The sequence below is a fragment of the Leptopilina boulardi genome, unplaced genomic scaffold, assembly GCF_019393585.1.
Source record: "Leptopilina boulardi isolate dan_hultmark-lab unplaced genomic scaffold, ZJU_Lbou_2.1 LbouV2_162, whole genome shotgun sequence".
Lineage (NCBI taxonomy): Eukaryota > Metazoa > Arthropoda > Insecta > Hymenoptera > Figitidae > Leptopilina > Leptopilina boulardi.
In genome coordinates, this window is record NW_026137710.1 from 819,031 (window position 1) to 845,363 (window position 26,333).

At 32.0% G+C, this 26,333-nt stretch overlaps 1 protein-coding gene across 17 annotated transcripts in view; it reads left to right on the plus strand.

The window, feature by feature from the left end:
• LOC127276984 (neuroligin-2) overlaps positions 1-26,333 on the plus strand; it is an 856,047-nt gene that overhangs the window by 767,249 nt on the left and 62,465 nt on the right. For 15 of the 17 annotated variants that reach the window (XM_051297757.1, XM_051297750.1, XM_051297748.1 and 12 more), the window contains one exon: positions 4,962-5,219. In XM_051297757.1, coding sequence (XP_051153714.1) covers positions 4,962-5,219 — 258 coding nt within the window. Of the gene's footprint in view, positions 1-4,961; positions 5,220-5,291; positions 5,414-26,333 lie in introns of all 17 variants that reach the window. The other 2 variants (XR_007842293.1, XR_007842294.1) reach the window with 2 other exon arrangements.

Here is a 26,333-nt window from a genome sequence, read left to right on the forward strand (position 1 = left end):
TTAATTCTTTAATAAATTTTTTGTCACATTAATTCGATAATAAATGAATAACTTATATTTGTTTGCTTAGGACAGCTTTCTACAATGTCTCCTCCAAAGCTCTCTGGTGCCGAATTTCGAAAAAAGAGAAAGATTAGAGAAAATGATAATAAGAAAATGTCAGAAGCTTTATTTAACTGGGCAAACACAGGCTCAATAACTGATGTACAATCTCAATCTAATAATGAACTCAACGATGTCGATATGGTCGAAGAAGAAAACAAAATAATTGAAGAACCGTCTACATCACATTTTGACAATGAAATAGTAGAATCAGTGTTGGATAAGGATACTTCTACTTTACAAAAAGAAACTGAAGAAATGCAAGAGCCTTCGAATTTACATTCAGAGAAAAATCTACTTTCGCTTAATCGAAATGATCCAAAAACGTGGCTTCCAATAACAGACTTAAGGGGGGAACACCAGTTGTAACTCAAAAAATAATGCTTTTTTCAAGAATATTTTCCAAAAGAACAATGAATCTTTTTAAAGAATACTATTTATTAGTTAAAAGTACATGTAAAAAGCTGTAATTTAAAAGAAAAAAAAAATTTTTTTAACAAAAACTTTTGGAGATATGAGCCATTGAAGTGGCGTCTTAAGAAAAAAGGCGAATTGCGGTGACCAGCATTCTGCAAGTATACTTCGTCTGAAATACAAAAATGAAATTGATTTACATTTATTATAAGATTATCTAGTTCGTGATCGAAGGATTTAAAAAAAAAAAAAAATTTGACAAAATGGCGACCTGTCAAAGTCAAAAGTATGATTTTCGTTAAAAAAATACGGTCGATTTTCAGCTATATAAAAAAAAGTTTTGATTAAAAAAAAAAATCCTTCGATCACGAACTAGACTTATATGTGTAAATGAAGCACACTAAATTTTAAATAAATCGGTTTAATGGTATTCGAGTAATCGTGGTCACCGACTTGGAAAATGTCATTTTGAGAAAAACGCATTAAAAGTTTCAACTTACTTTTTTTTGTTCAGAAGAAATTTTGTTTCTAAGTTACAAAGAGTCATCGATTCCTGGACCATATAATAACTCTTCCGCAGTGGTTGCCGTTTCTAAATCATAGGAAAAGGCCATCTGTCGTTAGGGTCAGGTATGGCTGGCCACCTTGTATGAAGCCACGGGACGCGCCGCTGCAGTGTTCTGTATATCTCATTTATTTTTCACCGGATCAACTTTGAAATTTACAGACACATTTCTAAATATGTATACTTTAAGAAAATGCACCAAAAAAAAAATCGATATTTCGAAAGTTACAACTGGTGTTCCCCCCTTAATCCGTACTTTTCTCGTAGAACGCGGTCCCGATCAAGGAAAAGATATCAATTTTTCTCTCTTTCAAACTAAAGATAGTAGAAAATTTTCTTGTGAATGGTTCACATGAAAATTATTTAATGGTCAGGTTTTGGACAGGACCTGGTTAATTTATAGTGAAGAAAGAAATGCGTTATTTTGCTTCTGCTGCGTTCTGTTTTCTACTGTACTGTTAACAAATCCCAATGTTTCATCTCTTGCAAATCCGGAAAAAGGATTTGACGATTGGCGTCATTTAAGTCCAAGAATTCCTGATCACGAGAACTCGTTATTTCACAAGGATAATTTTATTAAATGGAGAACATTAGAAAAAAATTTAAGGTCAAAATCATGCATTGACGAGTCTCTACAAGTTATGATAGATAAAGAAAAAGAAAAATGGCGCCATATTTTAAAAGTAAATATCAGTGTTATTCTTTTCTGCGCCGAAAATAACTTAGCCTTGAGAGGAAGTAATGAAAAGATTAATGAACGAGATTCAGGAATATTTTTAAACCTTGTTAATTTGATAGCGATTTACGATCCAAAATTAAAATTGCATATAGAATCTCACAGCAAAGGCAAAGTAGCTTATTTTTCTCTATTGGTTCAAATCAAAATCATAGACTTGATGGGAAGTAATGTTCGAAATGTAATTCTTAACGAATTGAAGAAAGCTAAATATTTTTCTCTTCTTGTTGATTGCACAACAGATTGTTGACATCAAGAACAGATGTCTCAAATTGTAAGATACGTCAAAATTTTGAATGGAAAGGTCACAATAGAAGAACGTTTCATTGATTTTATTGATTCTCACGAAAAAACTGGCGAAGGATTAGCAAATGAAATTTGAGAAAAATTAAAAACAGATGGAATTGATATTAAAAATCTTCGAAGTCAATGTTATGACAATGGAGCCAACATGTGTGGAAAATATAAGGGTGTCCGAGCTTGAATCTTTGAAATCAATGAATATGCTGATTTTCTTCCGTGCACAGCACATAATATTAATCTTTCGGGAGTACATGCTGCTAGTGTTTCATCAGATATGATTACGTTTTTTGGTATTGTTTACCTTTTTTTGGATTATTTACCTTTTTCTCTGGATCAACAATTGGTTGGGAAGTTCTGATGAAAAATATAAATATATCTTTAAAATGTGAGTCGGACACTAGATGGTCTTCTAAAGCAAGAGCAGTAAAAGCTTTAAAAACACAAATTCCACTTGTTGTCAATGCTTTAAACACTTTAACATCTGATCAATATAACGCTGACACAGTTGCAACTGCGAAAATTTTACTCATTAATATAGATTTCAAATTTTTGTGCATATTAGATGTTTGGAACTAAATTCTAACGGCTATCGTCAGAGTAAGTGTAACTTTACAAACTAAGGACTTTACAGTGGATATAGCAGCCAAAATGATTGAAGGATTGACAAAACAGGTCCAAAACATTCGAAACCAAGATTTTGAAGAAGTTTTTGAAGCATCCGCTAGTGCAGCTGAAGAAATAGGAGTTAAAAACGATTTTCCTGAAAAAAGAAGAAGAAGGGTTCGAAGAAGAGACATGGGTGAAAGTGTTGATGAAAACTACGACATAACACCAAAGCAAAATTTCAAACTTGCAATGTTTGAAGTATTAGATACATTGGTAAATCATTTTCAATGGAGATTCGAAAAATTAAATACTCTTTCTAAGAATTTCAGTTTCTTGTCAATTTACGGTTTAAAACGAACTGAAATGGAAACGTTAAAAAAACAAGCCAAAGATTTGGCTGATAAATATAAAGGTGATCTAAATCCAGAGGAATTTGTCAGTGAATTGGAAACAGTCAAATTTCAAATAGATTCATTCATCTCCGAGAGTGAATCTAAAACTTCACTTGACTTACTTCAAGCAATTCACGATTTTTTTTTAATCGAAACTTGTCCAAACGTTGACATAGCTTTAAGAATTTTTTTGAGGTTACCAGTTACTACAGCTTCATGTGAACGAAGCTTCAGCAAACTTAAGTTAATAAAATCATATTTAAGATCGTCAATTGGACAGCAAAGATTGACAAATTTGGGAATTTTGTCTATAGAAAATGCAATTTCAAAAAAACTTAACTATGATAGTATTGTTGATGAGTTTGCGTCTTTAAAAGCTAGAAAAGTTAACGTTTAAATAAATTCTTCATCTATTTTACTGCGCACTAGCTCATCTTGTTTAATTTACATTTGTTATCTAGAAATTTATAATGTTGATTACACTTTTTACCAAAGAATTTACATTAAATTTTCATCAAAGTACAAATTTGTTTATTCTAAATGTTGCTAAATCCAAATTTTATTGAAAAAGTACTTAATTATTGTAGATTGAAAGTATGACATTATAATGAAAAATTAAGAAACAATAAACGAAACATAATATACTACGCATTGTGTTTTTTTAAAAAACCCAGTTTTCATGTACAAATTTCCACAATAAGAATTTAGTTTACTTTTAATTGCTAATAATCACAAAGGATTATTTGAACTTCTATATTTTCGGGAACCAGAAGGGGGCGCCAAATGCCCATGTCGCACCGGGTGTAAAAAGACCTAGTTACGGCTCTGTTTTCAGTAATTATCAGAGTTTTTAAATGGAGTTTCCGCGAGAGATTTATTATATGTGTGTTAAATGCAAAAGGATTCATCTTTCACTGAAAAAAGCCAGTTAAAAATTTTTTTTTCTATGATATATGTTTCAGGTCCGTGTAATGCGGGCTTGCCATACTGGCAGGGGTCAAACTTTTTAAAAAATAATTTTCAAACCGCTATAACTTTAAAATGAATGAATTTTAAAACACAGTTTTTTTGCAGAATTTCCTAAACTTTTAAACTATGTACCGCAAAAATTAAAAAAAAAACTTTCATAGAAAAAATTTGTTTTTCAATTTTTAACCCCTTATGCCCTCTTCGATTTTTTTAAAAAACTACCTCAAAATGTTTCTTATTTCATCACCTTTTTACCCCCAAAAGGGAATTTAGGGATAGCAATATTTGTATGAGTTATAAATTAAAAACCAGCTCAGCACAACGCTCTCAATCTGAGCAAATGCTGTCGTGTATGGAATTTGACTACCCAAAATACCACTAGGTATCCTTCTTTTTCTTTTTACATATTTTAGGTAAGCGAAGCATTTGCTTAGATAGTTAGCGTTACGATGAGATGGTTTTTAATGTATAACTCATACAAATATTGCTGTCCCGAAATTCCCTTAGGGGGGTAAAAAGGTGATAATAAAGGAACATTTTGAGGTAGTTTTGAAAAAATCGAAGGGGGCATAAGGGGTTAAAAGGTTAATAGCGGTTTGAAAATTATTTTTCAAAAAGTTTGACCTCTGCCAGTATGGCAAGCCCGCATTACATGGACCTGAAATTATGTTTTTTATTTTAGTTTTTACATATACTAAAATATATATCGTTTTAAAAAAAAATTTTAAGTGGCTTTTTTCAGAGAATGCCTCTAATCCAGATTTCAGTTTTTAAAAATTCAAAATAACGGATCCAGTATGGCGGACAAAAATTTAAAAATCTGAGATAATTAATTAATTTTCCGATAATTAAATTCTTTCTTTTATTTTTACAGATATGCAGCATACTCTACAGCATTAAGTGTAACAATAGCAATTGGTTGCAGTTTACTCATTCTCAATGTACTAATCTTTGCTGGTGTATATTATCAGAGAGATAAAACTAGAATGGAAGTGAAAAATTTACAAAAGAAGCGAATTTTAAATCAGTCATGTGGACCTAGGACATTCAATGAACTGAAGCAGTTACCCCATTCACATTTTATAGATAATAATCCCATTATTGTGGATGTTGAAAATGAAATACTTAGAAGGTAATTTTAAACAATATTAAACATTTCAAATTATTAAAATAAGTTTAATTTTTAAACGTTTTTTGAATTTAGATTAATTTAGATGTTAAAAATTGAGATTCTTAGAACAAAATTTGAAATAAAATTTCTGTAACGTGAGTGAAGAAAAAGATTGTTAAATCGGGCTGTAACTTGCACATAGTTTAGCTCTATGGGTGAGTACTTTAACCACAAAGTATCGTTAGGTTTATTCAAAAACTGTAACTTTTAAAGAATAAGCTGAAAAAAATGTTATTATTAATTCCTTCTCTTCTGTCATAAAAACCAAAATAAATGCAAAGAAAATCAAATCTTATATTTATGAAGTTTTTAATTTATGGGATCGTTTCCTGGATCGATAGAATATCATTATCATTTCTCACATGTCTATAAATTTACTTCTGTTTATTACATAAAAATTAAATTTTCAGAGATTCTTTTAGAAATAAGACCAGGGATAGGCTTAAACCAAAACAAAACATTATGCTTTCAAGTTTGTCGTAGTTCGTTTTTCTTTAAAAATGAGATTTATAAAAAAGAACCATACAATCGTTACTTACGTGGTTGTTTCCTTAATTTGTACTGGATTCGTGAGATTTTTACGATTGAATATCATGCCTTTAACGTCTGCCCGATCACACTTGTTTTTAGAGAACTTTTGGAACGGTCGAATCTCGCCGACGGGCGACATCACGATAGACCTTGTACCGGATTTACAATGGCAAAGAAGCAGTTGTACAAGGCGTACATCGGTTTTAATACAAAACATTGAGGACGGTTGGAAGGGTATTTTGATAAGTTGAAAATTCGTATGAGGAAATATATTTCTCAATACATTTGTCAATCTCTGCTGCATTATAGAAATTATTTGAGGCCATTAAACTTTACTTAATAAAGTAGGCTTAGCTTTTGTTATGGTTGTGAAACAAGGTGTTGCAACCTTCAGTTTTCCATATACAAACTTAGTCTTTTATTTTACCAACGAACTGCATTTTAAGACATTGACGCAATATGAGTTCTTGGTACTTGATTTAGCTAATTGTTGTACGTATGTAGTTCTATTAATGATGATTTATAAAGAAATTTTTGAATTGAATAAAATGAGCAGGTAACAACTGCACATTAACGTGGCATGTAGATAAACTATCTATTATTTAAACATAGAAAACAATCAATTTTTGTTAAGCTTTTTTTTATTTCATTTTTTTTATTTGTATTAAACCAGACTCCGAGATTACAAACTTGTGATAACATCAACTTTTCGTATTATTGCAAAATAGATTTGAGAAAGCGAAGATAAGTATCCATAAAGAGTGAGATTTCATGGCAGATCAAAATAGTAATTTTGATTTTTTCTTTTTTGAATTTAAAAGGTAATAAAAAGTAATATTTATTACAAAGAATAACTTTATTAACGAGATTAAATAAAAAAAACTCTAAATTACAATAATAAACACTTGCTAGTCTTGCTTTTTAACGTCGCATACAAGTAAGAGAAAGGAAAAAAAATAATAATAATAAAAAAAAAAAAATATTCTAATTTTATTTTAATCAAAGTAATACTGCATACCAGTTAATCGAAGTAAATAAGTTACAGTTTAAGTATGTTCCTCTTCTTTCACTGTTATTTGAACTTTTCAACATCGTCTAAATTAAATAATTGCAATCGAAGTGATCCTTCCTCCCGTTTGTAGAAAATTTTTCCACCCGCAATCTAAAGGTGTTTTACTTTATTGTTTTTTCTCAATTCGAAAGTCATGGAATAAATTCGACAATTCATTGGAGTAAGTGGTTTACGAATATAGATAACGCGTTTTTCACTTGTAGGCCAACCAATGTAAACTATGGTAACGTCGGATTTAATTTTGTGACTATTGATAATCGTATGACGTAGCATTTGTCTTGATAACTTTAAAATACTTATTGGAAGAAGAGCTGGGTTATTAGGAGCATTCTTTCTCTGCAAACGATAGACGTTGGAAATATCATTAACCGTCAGGGTTAAATTTAACACTTTGAATATGTCGCAACAAATAGTAGAAAGATTTATATTATCTTTTATTGGCACTCCTTGTATTTCAAGAGTGTTTTGAAGCGCTAATAGTTCTTGAAAATTCAAGTCACGATGGAAAGTATCGGCTTTTTCTCGGAGTTTTTTGAATTCAATTTCTAGATGATTGAACAACTCACACTGTTTTACTGCATCATCTTTCAAGGAAGAAATTCTATTTGAATTGTCTACAGTATCTTGTTTAAGGGATAATACAGTTTCATTAAGTGTTTTATTAAATGCGCCCTGTTTAGACGGAAAGTTCGCAAGTATCTTGAACAGTTTTTTTTGAAACTCTTCTTTCGGCCCCTGGGCGACAGCAACCTGAATAGCATCCATGAAAGGATATCTATAGGGTTTATAAGGTTATCGTGTAAGCCTACAGTAAACTTGAGGTTAACTTAAAACTTCCGCCTTACAGTAAGCTTACACAGTAAAATTGTGGTAAGTTTATATGGTAAGGTTGTGGTAAGCTTACACGGGAAGGTTGTTGTAAGATTCCTTTAAGGTTACTGTAAGGTTGCTGTAAGGTTACTGTAAACATAGAATGTTATTAATAAATACATTTTATTAATATTCATGCGCAGTAGTTTTCTATGGTACATACGGCTGCGCAGTAAATTTTATTTAACAAACCTTATTGGGGTTCATGATGTACTTTACCAAATATATAATTTTCTATAAAAAAAATTTATAATAATATATATTACCTATAATATTATTTTTAATATATTTTTATATTACAGTTACCTTACAGCAACCTTACAGTGACCTTAAAGGAATCTTACAACAACCTTACCGTGTAAGCTTACCACAACCTTACCATGTAAACTTACCACGACCATACTGTGTAAGCTTATCTTAGCATTACTGTGAAAGCTTACTGTAAGGCGGAAGATTTAAGTCAACCTCAAGTTTACTATAGGCTTACACGGTAACCTCACAAGCCCTACATATATCCTTACAGTAACCTCACAGCAAGAAACCGTGCTGTGGGTTAAGGCACTAAAAAAATTGCACAAGTGTATAAGGCAATATTGTTTTTTATAAAGTCAAAATTAAATTTTACAGTCTATGTGGCTCAAAACAACAAATAAAGCATCACTGTATTTCAAAAGTTCAATGTTTTTAGAAATGATACTATTTCTGTACGTGGAAAACTCAAAAATTTAAATAAATTCACTAAATCGAAACTTAAACATAGTGAATATTATCCTTAATATTTCACTTATTTATAACACACATTTAAGTCACTTTTATTGCTAAAAAATAATTTTAATGTGAATATTTATAATATATTGTGGAGCAAGCAACGCACACGTGATACACATCAGGCCACTACCTTACATTATTTAATTAAAATATCAGCACAACATAAATTGTTAGATTTTTCAAGGGTGCCCACAACCGGATATAACATTTTTCCCCTAAAAATTGTCATTTCACTAAATTTTTAATAAAATTTTTTTAGTTGAAGGAATCAATTTAGTTCCTTTTTTTACAGTTACTTAAGGCTTACAGATTGCCATTGATACTCACAAGCCTCATTATTGGTCAAAAGTTATGAGCCATGAACAAAAGGGTACCCCAAACCTGCACTCTTCTCCTATATTTTTAGTACAAAAAATATGGAAGTGTCCTTTTTAATTCCTCTTCTCCCGAAGAAGCTTTGTTTTCGTGACGATTCTTGATTTTTTGAAAATGGGTTATATTTATTATAAAGTGATTTTCAACTTTAACACTGAGTGGGAAGACGCTACAAAAATGGCATAATTTTCTTAACACAAAATTCCGGATTTACAAATCCCACGCATTGGACTTGTAAACAGCCAGCGGTTACCTGTTTAGAGGGACATCCTCGGCGCCAGGTAAAATAATTACCCAGGTCCTCAATGACCGTAATGAATTACAAACTTTTCCGATCTAGCTCAATTTTCCGACATACACATGAATATTTAATTATTGACAACACATTAATTTATCACTTAAGTTCATACTTAATAAATCATTTAAACAAATAATAATTGTCGAGAATCCACACTTTGAACAGGAAATAGTTTGCCGGTAAGATCAGTCAAAGAAAATGGAAGCATCTATTGTCCACACCATCCGGTTGAACAATTGATATGTGATCTTCCGGTAGTGACCTTTCTTCGAATTCAAGATTTCTGTTTGGAGGTTGTCTTGGTGCATCTCCTTGACTTGTCCAATATTCAATAGGCTCTGGCCTCGGATAGACCCTTTGTTCGGTCATGTTGTCAGTTGGCCTTGGATCCCCAATTGGTCTTTTGTCCACCGGTCTTTGCCTCTCTCCCAAATCGGTTTCACTGAAATCTCGAAATAATTGTTCCATTCTCCTGGTTAATTCTTTTTTCTTATCTGTCTTTCGTCGTAATTCTTCTTCTTCCTCTGTAAATGAAGATAAGAGTTTCTTTCTTTATTTTTAGGTACCATTAGAGAAATAAAACCATAGTGTTCCATTTGCAAGCAGTAGCATAAATAAAATCTAAAAGAATTAAGCAGTTCCAATTAAGCATATTATGATCTATTTGTTCTCAATACATACGGTAAAAAAAATAAAATTAAAATTAAAAAAATATGTTTTAGGAGACATCATTCTCAGAATAATGATGTTCTATAGAGAACCTTCCTAGGTTCTCTGTAGTGGATCAACAGTTTGACTGGGAACCTACATAACAATCTTCGCAATTTCATAAACAGATTGCCCTAATACCCTGACTATTGTAAATGGGCCTTGATTTTTGCCTCCGAATGCATGTGTTTCCTTTACCGGCTGATGAAGTAACTTGTTTTTTACACATAACCGCATTTTCTACCTTAAATACCATGTGCCTTCGTCTTTTGTCGTAATTGAGTTCTTGTTTGTCAAACGCGTTGTCCATTTGTAAGGAAACAAGGTCTTGTAACTCTTTTAGTTTTTCTATTCTCTCTGGCCATTCGGTTCTTTTTTTGGTGTGTAATCTACGTGTGTTTCTATTTTGTTTCTAAAGTTGTTATAAGGTCTTGGTTTTCTACCAATGTTAAGAAAGGCTGGGCTTACGCCGGTGCTACCATTTACAGCTGTATTATACACAAATTTAGATCTTTTAAATATAAGTCCCATTTTTTGTGGTTTTTCGAGACATATGCGGAAATCATTGTTTTAATTACTTAGTTTACTCGTTCTATCGGGTCTGATTGCGGGTGGTAAACTAACTTAACGAGTGTTTAATTCCATACGCTTCTGTTAAACCTTCGAATTCTTGGTTTACGTATTCGGTTCCGTTATCTGCTATTAGAACTTGGGGAGCTCCCCATCTGTTTAAAATCAGATCTTTGAAAGCCTTGATAATCGTTTTGCATTCGATTTTCGCATAGGTGCAAGTTCAATATAACGCGTATGTTACGCGTTTATATTGGTTAGCAAGATCTGCTAACCCGTTATAGTCACATAGAATCTTCGAATAGCTTTACGGTAATCCCCTCTAAGATTTGCTTGGATTCTATCTAATTGTGCCGCTATGTCTACTGGTTTTGTTGACAGCTTATAGAGTCAAAAAATGCAGGTTAGGTAGTCCAGCCGATCCTAAAACCTTGCATCGCCAAATATACATTGAAAGTGTCTTTTACATTCTTCCCAAGTAGACCAGCGTTTACGTGTTCTGTCAGTGGCGAAAGTACAATAGGGCAAACCGGGCGAAGTTCCGGGGAACCGTGATTTTGAGGGCCCTGTGCACAGCGTCGTTGAACGTGTCGAAAGTTCCAACAAATTGTCAACCAAATCTGACCATGGGATCTTGTTCTTGAAGGTCTTAGATTTGATAATCAATTTGAATTAAAATCGTATCTGCTTAATTGCTCGAGAAAATTGAAAAAATGTGAAAAAATGAATTTTTTCTGTTTAAAAAATTTTCTCAAGATTTTTCCATTAATTCTTTTTGATTTTTATAAAAAAATTGTTTAAAAAATATATTATTTACATAATTTAAGTAAAGAAACTATTTATTTGTATGAAACTATAAAATATCTGTTTGATAATAAGCATTTTCCCACCTTCTCGATAAGTCAACAATCATACAGTCCAGAGCCGTAACTAGGTCTTTTTACACCCGGTGCGACATGGGCATTTGGCGCCCCCTTCTGGTCCCCAAAAATATAGAAGTTCAAATAATCCTTTGTGATTATTAGCAATTAAAAGTAAACTAAATTCTTATTGTGGAAATTTGTACATGAAAACTGGGTTTTTTAAAAAAACACAATGCGTAGTATATTATGTTTCGTTTATTGTTTCTTAATTTTTCATTATAATGTCATACTTTCAATCTACAATAATTAAGTACTTTTTCAATAAAATTTGGATTTAGCAACATTTAGAATAAACAAATTTGTACTTTGATGAAAATTTAATGTAAATTCTTTGGTAAAAAGTGTAATCAACATTATAAATTTCTAGATAACAAATGTAAATTAAACAAGATGAGCTAGTGCGCAGTAAAATAGATGAAGAATTTATTTAAACGTTAACTTTTCTAGCTTTTAAAGACGCAAACTCATCAACAATACTATCATAGTTAAGTTTTTTTGAAATTGCATTTTCTATAGACAAAATTCCCAAATTTGTCAATCTTTGCTGTCCAATTGACGATCTTAAATATGATTTTATTAACTTAAGTTTGCTGAAGCTTCGTTCACATGAAGCTGTAGTAACTGGTAACCTCAAAAAAATTCTTAAAGCTATGTCAACGTTTGGACAAGTTTCGATTAAAAAAAAATCGTGAATTGCTTGAAGTAAGTCAAGTGAAGTTTTAGATTCACTCTCGGAGATGAATGAATCTATTTGAAATTTGACTGTTTCCAATTCACTGACAAATTCCTCTGGATTTAGATCACCTTTATATTTATCAGCCAAATCTTTGGCTTGTTTTTTTAACGTTTCCATTTCAGTTCGTTTTAAACCGTAAATTGACAAGAAACTGAAATTCTTAGAAAGAGTATTTAATTTTTCGAATCTCCATTGAAAATGATTTACCAATGTATCTAATACTTCAAACATTGCAAGTTTGAAATTTTGCTTTGGTGTTATGTCGTAGTTTTCATCAACACTTTCACCCATGTCTCTTCTTCGAACCCTTCTTCTTCTTTTTTCAGGAAAATCGTTTTTAACTCCTATTTCTTCAGCTGCACTAGCGGATGCTTCAAAAACTTCTTCAAAATCTTGGTTTCGAATGTTTTGGACCTGTTTTGTCAATCCTTCAATCATTTTGGCTGCTATATCCACTGTAAAGTCCTTAGTTTGTAAAGTTACACTTACTCTGACGATAGCCGTTAGAATTTAGTTCCAAACATCTAATATGCACAAAAATTTGAAATCTATATTAATGAGTAAAATTTTCGCAGTTGCAACTGTGTCAGCGTTATATTGATCAGATGTTAAAGTGTTTAAAGCATTGACAACAAGTGGAATTTGTGTTTTTAAAGCTTTTACTGCTCTTGCTTTAGAAGACCATCTAGTGTCCGACTCACATTTTAAAGATATATTTATATTTTTCATCAGAACTTCCCAACCAATTGTTGATCCAGAGAAAAAGGTAAATAATCCAAAAAAAGGTAAACAATACCAAAAAACGTAATCATATCTGATGAAACACTAGCAGCATGTACTCCCGAAAGATTAATATTATGTGCTGTGCACGGAAGAAAATCAGCATATTCATTGATTTCAAAGATTCAAGCTCGGACACCCTTATATTTTCCACACATGTTGGCTCCATTGTCATAACATTGACTTCGAAGATTTTTAATATCAATTCCATCTGTTTTTAATTTTTCTCAAATTTCATTTGCTAATCCTTCGCCAGTTTTTTCGTGAGAATCAATAAAATCAATGAAACGTTCTTCTATTGTGACCTTTCCATTCAAAATTTTGACGTATCTTACAATTTGAGACATCTGTTCTTGATGTCAACAATCTGTTGTGCAATCAACAAGAAGAGAAAAATATTTAGCTTTCTTCAATTCGTTAAGAATTACATTTCGAACATTACTTCCCATCAAGTCTATGATTTTGATTTGAACCAATAGAGAAAAATAAGCTACTTTGCCTTTGCTGTGAGATTCTATATGCAATTTTAATTTTGGATCGTAAATCGCTATCAAATTAACAAGGTTTAAAAATATTCCTGAATCTCGTTCATTAATCTTTTCATTACTTCCTCTCAAGGCTAAGTTATTTTCGGCGCAGAAAAGAATAACACTGATATTTACTTTTAAAATATGGCGCCATTTTTCTTTTTCTTTATCTATCATAACTTGTAGAGACTCGTCAATGCATGATTTTGACCTTAAATTTTTTTCTAATGTTCTCCATTTAATAAAATTATCCTTGTGAAATAACGAGTTCTCGTGATCAGGAATTCTTGGACTTAAATGACGCCAATCGTCAAATCCTTTTTCCGGATTTGCAAGAGATGAAACATTGGGATTTGTTAACAGTACAGTAGAAAACAGAACGCAGCAGAAGCAAAATAACGCATTTCTTTCTTCACTATAAATTAACCAGGTCCTGTCCAAAACCTGACCATTAAATAATTTTCATGTGAACCATTCACAAGAAAATTTTCTACTATCTTTAGTTTGAAAGAGAGAAAAATTGATATCTTTTCCTTGATCGGGACCGCGTTCTACGAGAAAAGTACGGATTAAGTCTGTTATTGGAAGCCACGTTTTTGGATCATTTCGATTAAGCGAAAGTAGATTTTTCTCTGAATGTAAATTCGAAGGCTCTTGCATTTCTTCAGTTTCTTTTTGTAAAGTAGAAGTATCCTTATCCAACACTGATTCTACTATTTCATTGTCAAAATGTGATGTAGACGGTTCTTCAATTATTTTGTTTTCTTCTTCGACCATATCGACATCGTTGAGTTCATTATTAGATTGAGATTGTACATCAGTTATTGAGCCTGTGTTTGCCCAGTTAAATAAAGCTTCTGACATTTTCTTATTATCATTTTCTCTAATCTTTCTCTTTTTTCGAAATTCGGCACCAGAGAGCTTTGGAGGAGAATTAAAGAATATATTAAAATATTAAAATATTAAAGAATTAATCAAATTATTGACAAATAAGAAATCACAATAGTATTTTAATAATTTAAAAATAAATATTTCTTCAATGAAGGAGGAAATGGAAGAATTAGGAAATTAGGAATAGGAAGAATTCTTCATAAATCAACAAATGCCTTTTTTACATTGTATTCGGAAAATATTATTCAAACAGGAAGAAACACATAAAAAAGAATGAGATAAGAATGAAAAGTTCAATGTTTTAATAAATTATTGTTTAAAAGGTTTTTAAGATATTTTTGTTTATTAGAAAAATACATATTTTTATCTTACCTGTTCCTTGATACACGATTGAGGAAAACTTTAAATTGAAAAAAAACAATTTTTCAAAGTTACGGCTCTGATACACTCAAACAAGTCTTCTTGTCAACAATCAACATAAACACGAAATCGCTCGAATGATTTATGACAAAAACATTACACGTATGTTTAGAAGTAGAATAATTCGCACTTAGATGTATATCCTGGATACGGCTTCATCTAAGAATCGCAGTAGTTTTACTTTATTCCATCTTATTTTAATTTCGTCCAAAAAAGAACTTTATAGTTTACAATTTTCTATAGTGGTTAGTTCTACAAAAGTGCCATTTCTTTAAATTGGAATTAATGGAAAAGTAAAATTTAGATCTTTAATATTTTACAATATTTAAGTCCTGAAGAAAATAGAAAAAAAGTTTGTGTTATGTGCGGTAACAAAATTATTTTTGGTAAACAAATAGCAAGTACGTTTTCTATAACTGAATCAATAGCAGCTCGTATTCAAAACCATGTGAACAGTAATTATTTTTTACAATGTGATAAATATCCATTAAGTATATGTGGTAGTTGTAAACTCACGTTAGTAGAATATGATAAAAATATCCGCAATAGACCGCTACCTTGTGACCGCACATAACACAAACTTTTTTTCTATTTTCTACATGACTTAAACATTGTGACATATTAAAGATCTGAATTTTAATTTTACATTAATTCCAATTTAAAGAAATGGCACTTTAGTAGAACGAACCACTATAGAAAATTGTAAACTATAAAGTTCTTTTTTGGACGAAATTAAAATAAGATGGAATAAAGTAAAACTACTGCGAATTTTAGATGAAGCTGTATCCAGGTTATACATATATGTGCGAATTATTATACTTCTAAACATACGTGTAATGTTTTTGTCATAAATCATTTGAGAGATTTCGTGTTTATGTTGATTGTTGACAAGGATCCGACTTATCGAGAAGGTGGGAAAATGCTTATTATCAAACAGATATTTTTTAGTTTCATACAAATAAATAGTTTCTTCACTTAAATTATGTAAATAATATATTTTTTAAACAATTTTTTTATAAAAAAACAAAAAGAATTAATGAAAAAATCTTGAGAAAATTTTTTAAACAGAAAAAATTCATTTTCTCACATTTTTTCAATTTTATTATTATTAATTTTATTAAATTACTAAATTATTATTATATTATTAACATTAACATAACTGATGTAGTAAATGACTTCGCAAATAAGAAAGCAAGAAAACCAAACTTTTAATCTTTGAAGACATAAATTTAGATATTTATTATTGATATTTTATATTAATGTATTTGAAACTAATAATCTTGTGTTTTAATAAATTCCAAAGATATTAGTTTTACTATAATTTATATTGTGAATATGCTATTGTCAAATTGTTCCTTGTTATCCCGTACAGCAAATAGATATCCCTGGGATATATCGAAAAAATCATCGATAGCCCACAGATGTTCACAGGATAGATATGATCTACCGGGATATTAAAAGTTCCTCTACTAACAAGTAACACTACCCAAGTGCCAATCGCCGATTGACTTGAGTCTTTGCGCATTTTTTAGAGGAGCTAAAAGTATTTGATACGTACATTTTTATATCGGCAATGAAGATGTTTTAAGGGTTGAAAACAGGGGTTGAAAAGTCATATTTTGAGTGGCAAAATATACATATCATGATCATTAAAGAAAGTTTAATTAAAATCATTATTTCATTATTTAAAAAATGTTTGACACTTCTTTCTTGATTTCCTAAAAGATACTGCTCGGTAGAAATTACCGTTATAAACCTTTTTGAATGGGGTGAGTGAAACCTTTAACCCTTTAAGAACCAAATATACAAAATTTTTGCATGATTTCACAACCAATTTTTCAAAGTGATTTGAATCGCTTGAAACTTGTTACTCGGGGGTTTTCGGGGTCGCTGATTACGAATTCGATGTCAGTTTTTCAAAATTCAAAATGGCGGATCCAATATGGCGGAAGACATTTTGAAAATCAACTGCAATTTGATTGAAACTTGTTACTCGGGGGTTTTCGGGGTCGCTGATTACGAATTCGATTAAAAATTGGAAAATTGAAAATGTCGGATTTAATATGGTGGGCGAAAAATTGGGAAAGGGGTGATTAAAATTTCGTAACGAAACTCATGTAGAATAGATAAAAAATAAATTATCTGTGAATTCTTAAGGTTCCTAATTAGGATTTTAAAACCAATTTTCAAAATTGCAAAATATTCGTAATCAGCGACCCCGAAAACCCCCAAGTAACAAGTTTCAATCAAATTGCAGTTGATTTTCAAAATGTCTTCCGCCATATTGGATCCGCCATTTTGAATTTTGAAAAACTGACATCGAATTCGTAATCAGCAACCCCGAAAACCCCCGAGTAACAAGTTTCAAGCGATTCAAATCACTTTGAAAAATTGGTTGTGAAATCATGCAAAAATTTTGTATATTTGGTTCTTAAAGGGTTAAAGGTTTTACTCACCCCATTCAAAAAGGTTTATAACGGTAATTTCTACCGAGCAGTATCTTTTAGGAAATCAAGAAAGAAGTGTCAAACATTTTTTAAATAATGAAATAAGGATTTTAATTAAACTTTCTTTAATGATCATGATATGTATATTTTGCCACTCAAAATATGACTTTTCAACCCCTGTTTTCAACCCTTACAACATCTTCATTGCCGATATAAAAATGTACGTATCAAATATTTTTAGCTCCTCTAAAAAATGCGCAAAGACTCAAGTCAATCGGCGATTGGCACTTGGGTAGTGTTACTTGTAAGATGTCCTTAAGATATTCCTGGTGGATATCTGTGGGATATATTTGGGATATTTAAAAAAAATATTGAAAATAATTTATATTTAATCAAGAATAAATTATAAATTTAAATAAATAACAGAATCATTTATTAAAAACGATTACATAGTAGAAAAAACAGTACAAAGTGCAAAGATATTGTATGTAAGAACATTTTTATAAGAAAATGAAATAAAAACTTTATTTTGTGTCTTTATAGAAAATTAAGTTTCAAAATGAGCAAAAACGTTATCCTAATTTTTGCTTGAAAATCAAGTGTTTTCATGCAAGATACGAGATACGTAGTTATTTTAGAGATATTTTTTTCGAGTTTTCTGGGTATTCTAAAAATAGGAAAAGAACTAGGCGCAATTGCGCCTACATCTAGGGTTTCGTGGCACTTTAAATTTTAATTAAAAAAAAATAAATCAAAAATAAATAATTTAAAAATAAATAATAAAATTTATTTTATAAATTTTATGTACTATTAAATTTTATTTATTTAGCAAAATTTTTATTATAAAAAAAAATTTATGGCAAAATTTTTAAAAAATGGAAATCAAAGAAAATCAAAAATTGGCAAAAATCAAAATTGAAAAAAAAGGTAAATGAAAGAAAAAAGAAAGAGTGGCTGTGGAGTGGAGGTCTTTCTTCTATCATTTATCTTTTTTGATTCACAAACAAAAACATTAGGTAAAATGTCCATTCGATAATGTCCACTATTAAGACATGTCAACTCTTGGACATGTCAACTATAGAGACATGTCAACTATAAGGACATGTCAACTACTGGGACATGTCAACTATAGGGACATGTCAACTATATGGACATGTCAACTTTTGGGACATGTCAATTACTGAGACAGGTCAACTACTGGGACATGTCAATTACAGGGGCATGTTAACTAATGGGACATGTAATGTCCATTCGGGAAAATGTCCATTCAGTAAATAGAGATTTGGGATCTGTGGTGCCCCAAAATTCGAATTTGGAAGCTATGTTTGCCCAAAATTCGAATTTGGGATCTGTGGGGCCCAAAAATTCGAATTTGGGAGCTATGGTGCCACAAAATTTAAATTTGGGATCTGTGGTGCCCCAAAATTCGAATTTGGGATCTGTGGGGCCCCAAAATTCGAATTTGGGATCTGTGGTGCCCCAAAATTCGAATTTGGGATCTGTGGGGCCCCAAAATTTGAATTTGGGATCTGTGGTGCCCCAAAAGTTTAATTTGGGATCTGTGGGGCCCCAAAATTTGAATTTGGGAGCTGTGGTGCCCCAAAATATACTACGGACAGACGGACGCCAAAGTGAAACTATAAGGCTTTCGGCCATGGGCCACGAAACCCTAAAAATGCATAAATTTGGAGGTTATGTTTATTTATTTATTTATTTATAACGTTTACGAGCAGTGCCCATTTGTCCATAAATTACTAAAATATATACAAGAGGATATGACGTTGATTGCGAAGAAATGACAGATTATGTGTTTATAATGTTGTTCGTAAAGATTAAGCTACGCAATTTGATTGTAAAATCGTTTAGAGAAATCCCTGTAAAATCCACACTCTTATGATCATCATTCGCCTCAATACATAATCTGTTGATAACTGAATTAGCCAAGTAGTTGGTTCTCATGAACGGTAATCTAAACAGTGTAGCATTTCGCGATTGTTTAATAGGTACTAAGAAATTTAATTGTGACAATAATTGTGAACAATTAATAATACCGTTGATGATTTTAAAAATGAAAAGGAGATCAGCGTAGATTAATCGTGATAAAGCAAGAATATTTAACAAATTGCGCAATTCAGTATAATCGTGACTAAAATTACATAATCGACACCCTTAATAGCATTTATATTTTTAAAGCGTAAAACATTTCTCAAAGTGAAGCCCATAACTTTGGTCGCTTTGTCTATGGTAAGATGGATGTGATCAATAAACGTGAGCGATTTATAATTAAAATTCAAGTTGACTTTCCGTCTTGAAAACGTAATAACACTACACATTTTCACGTTGAGCAGCAACCGATTCTCCACAGACCACTCATGCAGACTGCCAAGGACAGTTTGTAAATCCAACTGTTACATCCCGACATATATAAATTTTAATTTTTGCTGTTATGCGAATTTTTCAATAGCCCCTTTCTATAGGCAATACCGATTGCATTTAAAATTCACGTATATTAATTCGTTATATATTTAAATAAAAGGAGTATGTGTATTAGGGTGGATCGAAAAATAAAGAATTCAAAAAATTCAATTTGGGTAGTAAAAAAGTTATATATTGACATTGAAAACTTTAGAAAATTTTTGGGGGATGACAGAGATTACGATCTTCAGCTCCGGCAATGTAAATGAAGTTTTAAATTTTGTAGAAAATTTGTTTTCAAGATTGATATCAAAAAAGTTTCATTTCAATTGAAGTTCGGGTAGTTTCTATAATGTTATTTTATTCATCTTGTTGTGAAATTTTTTTTAACGGATATTAAAAGTCGATTTCTTCAGCTCCGGCAAAAGCTCGGAAGTTGCAGAAATTGTTTATCATCTTATTTAATATACATAAAGTAAATTAATTACAGTTGAATTCTACAAATTTGACTCTTCTGATATGTTGCTCTTCCCCTATTCTAGTTGCCTCTCCTTATATAAAAATTATGAAGTGAAGAAATCTCATACTTGCATTGCGCATGCGTCACACACACACATATACGTACATCCAATATGATCCTAATTTTATTCGCGCATCGGCTTCTCCTTAAGGCGCATTCAGACCTTCGACTGCCTGCACAGGCAGCCTCCCACCACCCTGAAAACGTACAAGAGTAAGAGAGACAGAGAATCAGTAGATTCAAATTTGAATTTTCTGTCTCTCTTACTCTTGTACGTTTTCAGCGTGGTGGGAGGCTGCCTGTGCAGGCAGTCGAAAGTCTGAATGCGCCTTAAGGAGAAGCCGATGCGCGAATAAAATTAGGATCATATTGGATGTACGTATATATGTGTGTGTGACGCATGCGCAATGCAAGTATGAGATTTCTTCACTTCATAATTTTTATATAAGGAGAGGCAACTAGAATAGGGGAAGAGCAACATATCAGAAGAGTCAAATTTGTAGAATTCAACTGTAATTAATTTACTTTATGTATATTAAATAAGATGATAAACAATTTCTGCAACTTCCGAGCTTTTGCCGGAGCTGAAGAAATCGACTTTTAATATCCGTTAAAAAAAATTTCACAACAAGATGAATAAAATAACATTTTAGAAACTACCCGAACTTCAATTGAAATGAAACTTTTTTGATATCAATCTTGAAAACAAATTTTCTACAAAATTTAAAACTTCATTTACATTGCCGGAGCTGAAGATCGTAATCTCTGTCATCCCCCAAAAATTTTCTAAAGTTTTCAATGTCAATATATAACTTTTTTACTACCCAAATTGAATTTTTTGAATTCTTTATTTTTCGATCCACCCTAATGTGTATATGTATGTATGAGTATATCTGTATGTATGCACATAAAATTATAATTGTTTAAAAGTTTTTAAATAATCAACTAGTTCTTTTAAAGGAAATGTTACGATCTCATTCATTATCTTGAGAGATGATAAATAATCGACATAACTATTATTATAGTGAAGTAGGTATGACAGATAGTAAAGTAAAATAATTAAAATGAAATAATGATGCATCAGAAAGAACACGTGTGCAATGCATATGTATGTCCATATATACATATAACACGAATATATATATATATATATACTAGGGGGCTATGACCCCTGCGCGCTTCGCGCGCCAACCATCACCCTCTCCTCTCTTCCCCTCCCCTACCCTAAATTTAAAGGTTAAGATCGTTTCAAGACTCTGAATATAGCCGCAAGTCCCCCCCCTTCTCTTCTACCCCCCTTCTCTTGACTTGCGGCTATATTCAGAGTCTTGGAACAGCGGCGGCGGCGGCGTTGGCGGCGATATCTTTTTGTAATATAGGTAGATATATATATATATATATGGGCAGTGGCGCACACTCGGCTGGAGCAGGGGGAGCGGCCGCTCCCCCTGGTCTAAGGGTGGGTGGTGTCCAGAGGGTGGATAAAAATATAAATAAAAAATTAAAATTTTACATATAAAAATGAGCTGAAACATATTGAGTTGAAAAATTGCATGAACACGCGTATTTTTAACTTTGATTGAACAATTATCAAAATGTTTTGTTTTTAGAAAAAGGGTAAAACCATTTGTAAGTTACATGGGAAATGACACTTTACGCCTTCATGCAATTTTTTTTGCTTGTCAGAATTTTTGCAGGGGGGGGGTCCGAAGAAGTTAGCGCCGCTCCCCTTCTCCGAAAACCAATGTGCGCCACTGTATATGGGACGTTTCACGTCAACCGGCCCAGAGCACCATCCAAAATTCTAATCAACGAAAATCAACTTATGACGGCTCAAAATAATCGTCAGCTCATACTGCTTCGAATAAAAAGTGGCGAATTAAAAAATTCAAAATGGCGTCCTTACTGTACCATGTTTTGCAAATTTTTTTACTAACTCAGCAAACAAATGTATTAATTACCTTGAGAAAATAATTGCAACTTGTTGGATAATTGGTCACTCTTATGTTTTTGGGGTCGCTGATTACTATGCTTTCAAAAATCTTTGGTATAGCGCTGAGAATAGTTATTGGGCGATAGTTCTTTTTGTTATTTTTATTACCTTCTTTGTAAATAGGCACAATAATACCTCTCTTCCATTGAAGTGGAAAATAACCAGAAGATAGTGACCAATTAAAAAGTATTTTAAGCGTTTCAACAGAAGCCGAGCAGCAAGATTTCAGAATGGTAGGAGTTATTTCATCAGGTCCCGCGCCCTTCCTGATATCTAGTTTTTTTAGTTTAGAAAAGATAGAATCTTTACTAATACTGAAAGTGTTAACATGACAATTATTCAAAAATTCAAAATCAGATGCTGAAGCACCTGTGGAAGGAGAGCAGTAAATAGAACTAAAAAAAGATCGAAAACAATTTGCAATATCGGTATTATTATTTGCGGTAACATTATCAAGTTTCATCTCCTTGAGGATGCGTGAGTCACCACGAAGCGAGTTAACATAATTCCAAAAGTATTTTGTATTACTAAATATTGAGTTTTTCACTTTGTTTATATAGTTGTTATGAGATAGCCTAGATAAGGCTTTACATTTTGCACGCAATTCAGTAAAAGCTTGATAGTCGGATGGATGATTGGAACTTTTGTATTTAGCGTGAGCAGCTTTTTTTTGAAATTTTAAACGCTTAAGTTCATTCGGAAACCATATTGGAAATTTAGAGTCATTGATGCATTTTAGAGGTATAAATAATTCAAAAGCTTTGTAAATATAATCGTAAAATACCTCTACTGCATTGTCTATGTTTTGCGTATTAAACACCAAGTTCCAATCAACATTTGAGAGAAAAGAACAAATTGCTCCCAAGTTTGCTTTTTCAAAATTGTAAATATATTTACGCTGATCATTATTGGAAACAACATTAAAAGTAACATAAGTAAAAATTTTGAAAAGTAATGGAGAATGGTATTTATCAAGAGGAAGTATAGAATCTGCAGTGATTTCAAGTGAGTAATTAAGTAAGTTATAAAAAACTATGTCAAGAATGGAACCAACAGAATTCGTAAAAGTATTGACTTGGGATAGGCCTAAAAATTCTAAAGAGGTTGCAATTAAGTTAGCAATATCTCGATAAAGGCGTGAGGATCCAGGGATTGGAGTGCATAAAGGATCGTTATCACTTATATTATTCCAATTTATAAATGGCAAATTGAAATCACCTATCACACAAATTTTAGTATTTGGATACGAAAATATTATTTCCTCCAAAATATAACAAACAGAAGAATAAGTATATCGGTTTGAGTTTGGAGGTATATAAAATGTTCCTATAATATAAATCATCGAGTTATAAGAAAACTTAATAAAAATGTGCTCTATATCGGAGACTTTCGTTTCAAGTACAGAAGCGCGCAGAGCTCGTTTACATGATATAAGCACCCCATCACCGCGCGATTTCTCACTCCTGTCACAACGAAAAATATTAAAGTTTAGTAGACCTAATTTAGAGAATGCAAAGATAGAATTTAACCAAGTTTCTGTAAATATAACTATGTCACATGTTATTAACGAAGTAGATTCACGAAGAATATAAAGTTTTGTTCTCAACCCTCTGATATTCTGATAATAAACAGATATATCAGATGAAGATGTACCGTGCCGTTGGCTTTGAGGGGAAGGAGCTACCCTCTCACGAGAAATCGTTCCGTTTTCAGCAGATTCACCTACACTTGTGTCACCTAGCCTCTTGCGAGATTCCCCGCTAGAGTGGGAGAGTTCTGAGTCTTCGTCTGTATGATTGTTGGTTCTCCCCTCCGGTAGACAATACGTAGTCCGGTCTCTCCCTTCAACACTCTCTCTTTCATCTTCGTTTGGACTTCTTTGAACAGGTGCGATTGTATTGGTGTCTTGTCCCAAGACATGTGCATATCTTTGTGTATGAAGGAAGGTAGTTGCGCGCGATTCACTTTGACAGCCTTGAATGCTGTGATCACTTGCCTCACCGATAATTCGTCTGTCAAAATTGCACGCAGTGGTCGAACACGCGGGGACATCTGTTGATAATTTCCAAGACGAAACAATGAGTGTATTTTTAATGAATTTTCAGGTAGCAAAAATTTAATTATATTGTTAACTACTTTGGTATCACTATTGTTGTCATCATTATCAATATTACCACCTTCAGGTAGATTGTAAAAAATTAAATTAGATTTGCGCTTAATGCGTTCCTCCATCTCGTTGACACAATCAAACAAGACTGGATCAGAGAGGTCAGATAATTCATTATTTAATGAAATCATATCAGTCTTAATACCTTGAACTTCGCTATCCAAAGTATCAACTCGAGCCATAGCAGTGGAAATGAAACCCTCGATGTTATTTACACGTTGAGAAACTTCATCTAGTGTTGTTTGTATGGGATCGATTTGTAATGAGTTTTGTTTTAATTGGTCCGCTAACATTTGAGGCAGGTCATATTTTGTCAATGAGATTGCATAGGATGGTGAAGGTGATCTAGAAGAGCAACGCTTCTTCTTTTTTAAGCAACTGGGGTGATAGGGCAAATTGCATTTGTCACATCGTGTAATTTCCTTTTGAATTTCAGCACCACAAACACGACAAACTTTGTCTGCTGTCGACACTGTCAGCGTGGCCATGTTGATTTTTAGGTTATGAAACTCGGTTTAAATTATTTTACAGAAATATAGTGTTTTTTGAATGGAAATACTCGACTTTAGGTGTAAATTAAAAGCAGAAAAATTTCAAAAACAGTCGATAGACCGCCGCAAACAACTTCTTCAACAAAATTTGCAAAATATTTAAATATATGCAAGAGGTTTGCAAAACACGTTCTACCATGAACTTCGCTCTTACGAATGTTATAAAGTTATGTCTCTTATGAAGTTTATGTCACATTAATATTATTTCTTACATTAATAAGAAAATTTACTATATGCACTAATGTGTTTTATTTTAATAAAATATTCACGAGTCACTCGTTTTTCAGTAGCATTGAGAACACATAACAATTATCTCTTCAACAATATCAAATTTATCTTAAAGTTAAAAAATTTTTAATACGCACTTTTAAAGTTGTTCAAAATTAAAAGTCCACTTAATAAATTTAATAAGTCAGTTTACTTACCCTTATACGTACATGCTAAACATCAAATGAATTTGACACCTATCAATAATTGCAACTGTTTATCACAAACTAAAATACATTGACATTTGTGGTTTTGACGAATTTTTGAGGTTAGGTTATTGAAATGAAAATTAAATCATCAAAAAACAATTAAGGTTAAATGAATGCACAAATTTATTATTTTGTAGTGTAGAATTATTATTTCTCTCAAACTTAGTTTGTAACAAACGTTAATTATTATGATTTCGATTTAATGTAAAATATTTAACCTCTAATATCCCAAGATATATTAGGGAAGTTAATGAGATATCAAACTCCGACTCTTAAGATATCTCTCAGATGTCTATCAATATCTGAGAAATATCCATATCCAGATATCAAAAGTTCCCTCGCTTAAGATATTTCGTTTAATATCCATAGGATATCCCAGATATTTCGGGATCTAAACGGGACGTCATTTGGATATCCACACAATATCATGTGCTGTACGGGTTATATTAAAATTTTTATTAATGACTTTGAGTAAATACACTTTAAGCTTATGTTATCTAGTCTCAAATAATTTGCATTAATGTTTCTTACGACTAGAAAAACTTGATAAATGTTTAGAAAGAGAATCAGGAGTAGTTTTATTATTGCTGTAGAATATTTTCTAATTTTAATCCAATTTCATTTACACTGGTGGGCCTCGAGGCTTTATTCGCCAGGGCTCCCATCTCTCTTGTTACGCGACGAGAAGTTCTTCGTCAGTCATAAATAAAGCTTCTTTGCCTTCTTCCACTCGCCACAAGAAATTGTCGATACTGGAATTTTTTTGTCCATTAAACTTAATTTGGCAGTTTTCGATTATTCTTTGGACGTCTTTAGGGGGTCTCAACGTATTACCACGAACTTGGGAAGATCTTTGTGTCGGTTTCTGCAAGTTTGTGTACCTGTCCATTTTTTCCTGTGAAGCTAGTGTTGGGTTCTTATAAGGAAATAAACTAGTCGGTGGAAACAATGGGTTATTTGAGCCTGCTCGATCCAGTTTAGAAGTCATTTGGGAATACCGTTCAGTTTTCGGTTGGTACACCTATGAAGTGGGAAGC